General features: G+C 31.7%; 2 protein-coding genes across 2 annotated transcripts; one reads left to right on the forward strand and one right to left on the reverse strand.

Moving 5' to 3' along the window:
• Window positions 1–770: 770 nt before the first annotated feature.
• On the forward strand, window positions 771–3,384 carry LOC130893850 (protein FAM50 homolog). Its single transcript, XM_057800270.1, has 6 exons — window positions 771–1,077; window positions 1,265–1,429; window positions 1,536–1,658; window positions 1,715–1,907; window positions 2,000–2,154; window positions 3,121–3,384. The coding sequence occupies exons 1-6, from the start codon at window positions 898–900 to the stop codon at window positions 3,358–3,360; spliced, it is 1,056 nt and encodes a 351-aa protein (XP_057656253.1). The 5' UTR covers window positions 771–897; the 3' UTR covers window positions 3,361–3,384.
• A 50-nt stretch (window positions 3,385–3,434) lies between these two features.
• LOC130893851 (39S ribosomal protein L9, mitochondrial) lies at window positions 3,435–5,118 on the reverse strand. The gene is made up of 4 exons (XM_057800271.1): window positions 4,844–5,118; window positions 4,461–4,787; window positions 3,706–3,906; window positions 3,435–3,645 (listed from the first exon to the last, which is right to left on the reverse strand). Exons 1-4 carry the CDS (start codon window positions 4,931–4,933, stop codon window positions 3,448–3,450), a joined length of 816 nt encoding a protein of 271 aa, XP_057656254.1. The 5' UTR covers window positions 4,934–5,118; the 3' UTR covers window positions 3,435–3,447.
• Window positions 5,119–9,801: the final 4,683 nt, after the last annotated feature.

Consider the following 9,801-nt stretch of genomic DNA (forward strand, 5'->3'; position numbering starts at 1 on the left):
GAATTTTTTATTCTTTAAATTTGAAAATTAAAGACCTTTTTTTTACTGGTAATTAAATTACATTAAACGCCTATATGTAATGGACAGTTTCTATAAGTGGAAGCTGTTCCGACTAAGGAAAACAGAATGGTAACGCTTTCTCTATTCTTCGAGGTTCCAGCTCGGTTCGAGGTATCTGGAACGAGAAATGAAATATTATATTGTCGGCACCTTAATAGTGGACAATTCCTTCACGTTTAAACTGTCCATATAGTAGTATTACATAAATGATTAAATGTAATGATAAATTTTATCATAAAATCTTCTTCATCTTTGATTAGTTTCCAGGCCTCCACCTTGTTATACTTTGCACAGAACATACCCTTTGATATGATCTGTGGTACTTTGACAGATCGGCTATTGCAGCTTCAACTTTCGATCTTCGATCATCCAGTGGAGTAGTAGAAAAAATTATGACCATTCATATAATTACGGAATACTAAACAATTTTTATCAATCAATATTTTATTTGTATACCTCTAGGTGTAATTAAAGATATACTAAATAATCTAATTAATTAGGTGAGGTTTGTATCGGGATGGATAGATGCGAAAAATTCTCAGCATACAGAAAACAATGACAAGAGATCAATAATCTATTTTGTTACAAAATTTCAAAAATAATACTCAAATTATTGTCCTAGTTCTACTGAATTATTTGCTTTTTTTAAGAATTTTCCACCAATCAATTTTAGTACTCCACTGAACGCAAATGTAATGTCAGGAAAGCAAGCAACTTCGTACTGTTGTTCTTATGTCAGCTTTCATTTCAAATTATATGAGTACACTCTTTTTACTGTTTGTATGTTCTATTGATTGTATGCACTTTTGTTGAAAGTTATTACCAAATATTGTAAAAATGGCACATTATAAAGGAGCAGCAAGTGAAGCAGGTAGAGCCATGCAATTAATGAAAAAACGAGAAAAGGAAATGCAGGATCTAGAAATAAGGAAAAAAAGAATTGAGGAAGACTTAAGACTAAACAATATTGAAAATAAATTTGCAACACATTATGATGCTGTGGAACAACAACTTAAAGTAAGTAAAAGCAAACGTCTCTGCTACTTTAATGTTGGGAATCTAATATTGGAAATTTCTTATTAAAAATCACATACATTTTAAAATTTGGGTTATCTCTAATGGATGTTGAAAAACAGCAATTTTCATATTTTTTGACCATATAACAAGTATTTACCACATATGGTTTCAATATTTACATTCATAGAGTTCTACAATTGGTTTGGTCACTCTTGATGAGATGAAAGCCAAGCAGGAGAATATTGTTAAAGAACGAGAAAAAAAATTGGCTCAAAAACAGGCTGAGAAGGAGAGAGAGAAACAGAAACAAATGGAGGCAAAGCAAGCAGAAAAAAATAAACAGAAGAAACAGGTACAATAACATTACTGATGTAACAATATACAGATCTAGAATGAATTACATTCTTTTCACTTAGTAATATTCAGTTTAAAGTAAAAAGCTTCAAGTATGATTCTAGATACAAGCCTTATCATTTTCCCTTGAAGAAGCAGAAGGCAATGATGAAGAAGATGAAGAAATACTTGAATCCAGCCGCTTTAAGAGATCTAACGAAGAAATTCACAAATCTAATTTAAAAAAGGTGTGAGTAAATTATAATAAAGGTTTAAAATATTTCATAATGCTTAAATATTTCAGATTCGAAAAGATCCAAATGTAGACACCAGTTTCTTGCCAGATAGAGAAAGAGAAGAGGAAGAGAATAGAATGAGAGAGGAACTACGACAAGAATGGGCTGAGCAACAGGAAAAATTAAAGGAAGAAGAAATTGATATAACATTCAGTTATTGGGATGGTTCAGGGCATAGAAGAACAGTTAGGGTTAAAAAAGGTGACTATTACTAACTATATAATTATAACATAGTATCTTAATTACCCAATATACTGCATGTTAATATATACAATTAATTTTTTATTGAATAGGAAATTCGATTTACCAGTTTTTGCAAAAAGTATTGGAGTTATTGAGGAGGGAATTTTCAGAGTTGAAAACGGTAATGGCAGATCAACTGATGTACGTCAAAGAAGATTTAATTTTACCTCACCATTACACATTCTATGATTTTATTGTAACTAAAGTAAGTAGATCTGTTACATATGAAAAATTGAAACAGAAAATATTTAAATAAAACGATGTATTTAGCTTAGTCTTGATGCCTATTCAGGTGTAAGACTTGTTTGAGTTGAGTCATTACATGGATTCCTTTTTCCAGAACAGTTTCCAATCCTACCTAACCCGTGTATTTCGTTTTATTTCCTCCCATCTTCATTTCTTCTATCCAATTCTTACACAGTTTTCCTCTCTTGTTTTTGTAAGATTGTGCTTCATGTTGATTTGTTGTGCTTTTGATTCACCCCTTTGCATTTTATCTACAGTGGTAATTAATGTTTTGTGACAATTACTCAATTATTAACCTTTTTTTGTGTCTTGTATTTGGTGTATAATAAAATATCTTTGCTCATTTCAAAGACTCATTTATGTTTTAATGTTCAAAGAGCAGTCAAGTGTTATATAAGCAGTAGTAGTCGATGCATTGACTATTAGCTCTTTCATAGTCCTATCTATTAGTTATATTTCACCACCATGTATATTAAAGGAATAACCAGAATGAGAATTTGATTTCCGGATTTTAGGTTTATTTATTTATTTTGCTGCAATCACTATTTTTTTAAGGGAGCAAAGTATATTTTGAAAAAAAAATTAGAATAGTTTAATGGCTGGATTACTTAAAGAAAGATTAGTTGATAAATAACTTTTAGATGAGACATTATGAACATACAAAATTTGTTCTTTTTTTCTAACAAAATGATACATTGTGGTATTATTGATGTTTTCTTTTTTCAATATTTACGATACTAGGAAATTTTTTATATCTAAATTATATTCCATCATCTGTTAGTGAAAATCCATTGAAAATATATTTGATAGTTTTTGAGTTTATCCCAAACATGAGGTGGAGAACTTGTAGAAGTAGTTTTACCCCTGCATGATTCTTTAACTGTGTGCCTCGAAATATTTAAAAAGTTATTTTCTTATTTTGTAGGCAAGAGGCAAAAGTGGTCCTCTTTTTCAGTTTGATGTTCACGACGACATAAGGCTTCTTAGTGATGCTTCAATAGAAAAAGAAGATTCACATGCTGGAAAAGTACTTCTGAGGAGTTGGTATGAAAGAAATAAGCACATTTTCCCTGCTAGTAGATGGGAACCTTATGATCCTACCAAGAGTTATGACAAGTATACAGTGTCTGATAAAAATAAAAAGGATAATAATTGTAAATTTTAGTTTAGAATAAATATAAATTTTATTTAATCCGTGATTACGTTTCATTATTAGATTTAAGGAATAAAACCACCTACTAAACTAAACACTTTATTTGATTTTTTTCGTCTCTATTTTAACTTTGATAGGTGGCTTTTTGGGCAGAGCTTCTAAAATTGGTGCCTGTTCTGGTATAATAGGTTCTGCTGGTGTTTCCCAGAAGTTGTGAACATGAGGTAATCTCGTTGCTACTTCTGTACTCCAATGATGTAACCTACACCGCACGTTTACCTTTTCTTGCTTATTTATCTAAAAAAAAAAATGAGAAAATATTTGCATGTTGTATATGATCCTTCATTGGTTACTTACTGTAACTGTAACAAAGAATTCTTTGTCTTCTAAATCCAAGTTAGGTCCAGATATGGGTTGTTCTGGAAGTGTTATAGCTTCTTCCGGAACATTATAACCACACTTTCTGAATGAAGCTTTCACATGCCAAGGTTTTAATGTCCAAGGCGTGTCTTTGTTCATAACTACTGATAATAGCATTCGAGACAATGTTTTAACAGTCTAAAATTACAACAAACCATAAGGTAACTTGGAAAAAAACAAAATTTGTTGGATACCAAGAAAGTTTCACACATAGAGAAGAGTCACAATAAATATAAATGCAAGAATAGAAATGAATAACATACACAGTGGGGGATTTACTAATTTTTCGCCTATAGGTTAATCATTTTTTGCCGCCTCTAGTTATCTTTGAAATTCTATACCTTCAGTGGAGTGCCCAGAATTTGACTCAGGGGGGGGGGTCGGTACACAAAACCTCCGGGGGTCGGCACAGGTCCATTTTATTTGCAGGGGGAGAAAGAGTGTCCCTTTATACTATGCATACATCAATTGAAATTAAACGAAAAAAATAGCATTGACATTACCAGCATATTCTATTTACATCTTGCAATATAAAAATTATTTGATTTTTTTCATAGAACTTTATATTTTTTGGATCTTGGAGGGTCCGGTTTCTCTCGTCCCCCAGGGTCGTGACGCCACTGGATACCTTAGTTCATAATTATTTAAATTATATTTCTTTTCAATGAAATTAAAATTTTTTAAAAACTTACATACGCCGCTGTAGGAGTACTGAACTTAATTACATTCTGGTCATCTATAGCATCTTTATATTTTTTTTCATTTTCTGGATTTGCATAGACAGCTAAACCAGGAAGTAGCAATTGGTTATAAGCTTTATTCGGTTTCACTGATACTTTATCACCTACATTCCCTAAACCTTCTACAAATGTAGTAAGGATAACCTCCATATTAGGTTGTCTTTCACCAGCAATATTTTGAACTAATTCATACACATAATGTCTACTTCTCAAGGTCTTTTGTGGTTTTCCTTTCTTATGTAGTTGCGGAGGAAATTTCCTTTTCAAGATAAACGTAGTCTGAAAAGTTTATTACAAAAATAACATAACGGTTTGTTAGATAGAATTATACTTACTCTAGCTGGTTGATATAATAATTCATGAGGAAATAAAAATTTCTGTGTTTTCAATGAGGAAACTATTGTTGAAGCTACATTTTTCCACATTTTCAAAAATTTCTACAAAAATCTAACCTAAAGCAAACTGTTTAATCATAGAACATAGATAACGTTAATTCATAGAATAAATCCATTGCCTAAACAGTAACATAAGCAGCGAAATAGATGAATAACAATTGTTAATGATAAAAATATACTTATAATAATAGAATCCGAAAAGTACGTACAAATACTTTCAATACTAGATATACTTAGTATGGTCAATGTTCAGTAATTACGGACTAGAATTCTTATTAGAAAAAGGCTTAAATCAGGTTAAGAAATTAACTCTGTGCAGCTATGAAGTTTTAAGATAAGTATCTTGTGGGGATTATTATTATTAAATTATATGAAATAATTATTGAATTCAATATTTAGCAAAATTTTAGTATTATAAATTAATCTATGAACGAAATAGGTTGTAGTGACCTCTACAGTCATGTTAAACAACTAATCATTACTAAGATTTTACTTTCTAAGTTACACAACAGACGTCGCATTGTTATGTGTCCAAATGAAACATATAATAATAAAGTATGTAAGATTTTTAAGGTAAGACAATTTAAACAAATAATGGAAATTTATTGATATATATGCGTTATTGATATTTGCTTGGTAAATATTATAGAAGTAACGTCGTGACATCTATTAAGTAGAAGAGTAATATTTATTCAAGGAAACTGCAATATATGAAAATTTTAAAGTTCGTATTAAGTTTGGTGTGTAGATGTCGTGTAATGTATTGTTTTTATGAGCAAAGTAATTATAAAATGAATAATTTTAGGTAAAAAGGTTTAGTTGGAAATGAAATTAGAAAATTAGTTCATTACGCCAGGTTGTGTAGATTTAGTACTAAATAGTATGCAAATTTTTGTTGAAATTCAAACATTTTTTGGTGAATTGAGAGAACAAAAACTCTTTTTTGAAATAGTCACGCATTTTATATAAGTAAACAATTAAAAGACCATTATTACAATGAAAGTAAGCGATTCCTCTGATTTCCCCACCTAGGAATATTTGCGTGCGACGTGGAAAATGTCTGCTAAGAAACCTCCCTTGCTACAAGGTAGTTACTTATAAATATACTGGCAAGTACTTACCTTGCAACTAATTAAAACTAGTGAAAGAGACGGGGTGGTTCGGGGACGGCGGTAGGAGTCGACTTTAAATTTATGGGGCAATTAGCACCCGACTTGTAATTTATACAAGCTATAACCTCCAGCAGAGGGCGCGAGGATCGTCTCGAGTACGGGGGGAGACGGGAGGATGTCGTGCCGCCACCACCTTCGCAATTAAATCGTTATAATTATCTGTATATGTGTTTTTACGTTATATTAGGTGTTTCGGAGGCCAAAGTCTTAAGATTGGTAAAAATTTTATCAAAAAATTTCAAGTATAACTAATATTAAATAAACAAACAAATATAGAGGGTACGGAGTGGCGATAGATATGAAATTCGGATATTGTTAAGACAAGCTAGGACAATATGTGAAACTGAACTACAGCGTCGGTTTAATATTTTTAATAGTAGAGATTTGACGCTTGAAGATCGTTCACGCTGAGGTCGTCACCTGCATGGGATATCGATGATACAAGGGAAGCAATAGTACCAACACTTGCCGATTATCGTACTTCCTCGGACCTCTTAAAGATACCATACATCTCCCTCTAGAATCATTAAGTAAGAACTATAAACAGTTGTCGAATAATGCCGCAAGAATTAACCGAGATTCAAACAAAACGTCGAGTGGAGTTATGTAAATAGCATCTGTTGATGAACGATTGAATTTTCTGGAACATCTTTGTATTGTATTTGTGTGTAGAAGAAGAAGAATACAATTTTCAACGACTATAATATGTTTGGTCGATTGTACCAAGTTTAAATTTTAATTTAGTTTCCCAAGATCGGCTTGAGCTTTGTACAGTCTGAAATATGCCTCTCTACCGAAAGCTAGTTATACCGAATATTGTTGAGAAGAGCTTTGAGACCCGATCGCGTTCAAGTGGACCAAACACTCACTTCAGACGAATGAGAATATAACAAAGGCACTAGAAATATACGAACCGCTACACCCATTACTGTGTTATTGTATTCCACGCCGATAAATAATATTCTTTATATGACTTTGGAAGTAGATTTAAATTTACATTTTGGTTTCGTTGGGCCATTCAATTATTCGGGGATTTAAAGATTTCTAATTAAGTCCATCCGGAACTTAATTGTGCCTGTTCAGATGGTTTTTTTTTCTTATTTGAACCGTTCGAGTTCGAGCTATTTTTGTTAGTCATCAATTCAAGTTTTAGTTCACTAATATAGTGCACGAATATTGAAAGTTGTTAGTTAGTCCAGTCCAAGAAATAAGAGCCATTTTTTCGCAGGTTTCATCTCTAAGAAATGACAGTTACAATCAAAAATTTTGAAATAACCCCAAAATACAAATATGCAGAAACATATTTGATTAACGAGATGTATAAGAACTTTTTATTAATATGAATGAAAATTATAGAGTTTGTATTATGAACAATGTCGATTTTCAATATTCACTTTATATTAAATAATTATACTGTACATTTTTCGTATTTATTTACACTCTTTCTATTCGTGGGGTGAATTAATCACTGTCTCTAACGTTCTTAATTTATTTACACACTATATTATACACTTAACTTATAATAATTTACTTATAAATATCACTTGAACAATTTCTGCGGTTACTTTTACTGATTCAATCTTTTCGTCACGACTTTTTATTTAAAACTAAACTAACTTTTATACTCAAATAATATTCTGCAAAGTTCTAGAACAAACAGAAACACAATTAATAAATAAATAGACTTGAAATTATTTGAAATAAATACTGTAAATAAACCGCCTTCTATAATAAAAAAATTGAATATCAAAGGCGCATTTGCCATTTATAAAAAACAGAGGAAAGGCGCTGCGTGAATTTTAAAATTTTTTTGTAGTTAAATAGGGTCGGCCTAAGGACCCATTTCGCAAATTTGTACGTAACAATTTAAAAAGAAATCCTTGATATTCGAAGTAATTTATGTATTTAACTCAACGTGAAGCAACTTCTTTGTCGCACTGCATTTTCAATATCTCCATCTGCAAGAATTTCGTCGTGGATCTGGATAAATAGTTATCTAACGGTACAAGGTCCGGAATAAATACTGGAGGTGGTATAATTTCGCAGTATGCAAATAAGCATCGTCTTAATGTGAGAGTACCCGCTCTCGGTTAAATAAATCTGGACAATTTCTTCAATAAAACCTCTTATATTCGGATCTGCCGCCCACTATATACACTAAACCTACATGATTCCATCAAGCGCACAATTCGCTCGAGTCGATCTGTTATGGTATTTGTTCTTTGTTTAACCGCTGATTTTCCATGTTAGGGCTCTTTAGATAAATCAATTTTTCATCGCAAATAATAATGCTAATAATACTAAAAAGCGGAAGAACTAGAAATCGAAGAAAAGTCACGCAAATATAATTCTAAAAGTGGTAATCTAGTGAGTAAATATGCGAAAACTTAGTCCAAAAATAAGGGGGTAAAATTGTTATATATTCGCGGGACGAAAATGTGGGGCCCGTTGAGGCCCGCTGAATCGTCCACGTACACAGCCACACACCATGATTTTAATATACTGATTAGAAATTTCATCGATCACTTCGAAAGCAAACAAAACGTGAGTTAATGAAAACAAAAAGTGAAAAATCACCTCATCTTAGATAAAAGAGTGAATGAAAATAATTGTAAACAACCGTCAAGTCTATACGGTGCAGAAAATCTTGTGTCCATCAGTATACTATGAAGCTACAACATCAGAACTGTTTCTAGACACAAACAAAACATAGATAAACACGCAGGGAGGGAAGGAAGTGATTGTTACATATCGGAGTAATTTCCCGACCTCTAATATTTGTTTTTAAACCTCATGTGCTATTGCTCTATTCCGATATAGGTGTTATGACAGAAAATATGTGTCTCTCCCACTTTTAAAGTACCTTCGATGTACTAAAAACAACCCTAGATGCTCGAAACAATTTTTGGAGTAAGTTTGGATGGAGTCCCACTTCTAAATAGTTACCAAAGTTACATTTAATAGAGCTACCTGCAAGGTTGGTGACATGATGATTGCTCAATACTGATCAAAAGCTCGCTCTTATTTTCAAATGTTTGGACATGTTCAAATTTTTAAGTAGATGAACGTTTGGTACACCCAGAAATAAAAACACAGTCAATATGGTCTTCATACGAGGATTGTGCTCACAAGAACGTTTTTACGATCAAGAAGATCGTGATTATAGAGTTTAGGAATTTCAATATACATCATCTTGGAGAACTTTTTAAATAAAACTTTAGTCCAAAACGTAATAATATTGGCTGACTAAGAAAGTTTATGTATTATTGCGAATTCGTTCATAATATGGGCCGTGAAGCCGGTTTTGTTCGGTTATAATGGAATTCTAAAATTTGGTGAATTCGTGACGCTTTTTGAAATGCGTTATTTATGAACAGCCGCGTGTTGTTTATATTGGTTTCTTCAGAACTTATTTCTAGCACGGTTTTTTGTTTGTTTGTTTTGTTTGTTTATTTCCTAGAATTTTTGAGAAATTATTTTGTTTAACGGAGTTAGTTTTGTTAATAATTACAAGTCATAATTAACGGAACGAAGTTAAAAATTAAGAATTTAAATAAATTATTAAGGTTAGTTAAGAATTAGTGAATAATTATTTATCCTATAAGTTAGACAAGTCCGGTGCTAGTATTTAAATAGATTAAGTGAATAAAGGACTTATTAAAGAAATTTTCAAGTTGGAAATAATTGCGATATTCAAATAGACCGTTTGAGTATCGCAAATTTTTG

Source organism: Diorhabda carinulata, chromosome 5, assembly GCF_026250575.1.
Source record: "Diorhabda carinulata isolate Delta chromosome 5, icDioCari1.1, whole genome shotgun sequence".
In the NCBI taxonomy this organism is placed as follows: Eukaryota; Metazoa; Arthropoda; class Insecta; order Coleoptera; family Chrysomelidae; genus Diorhabda; species Diorhabda carinulata.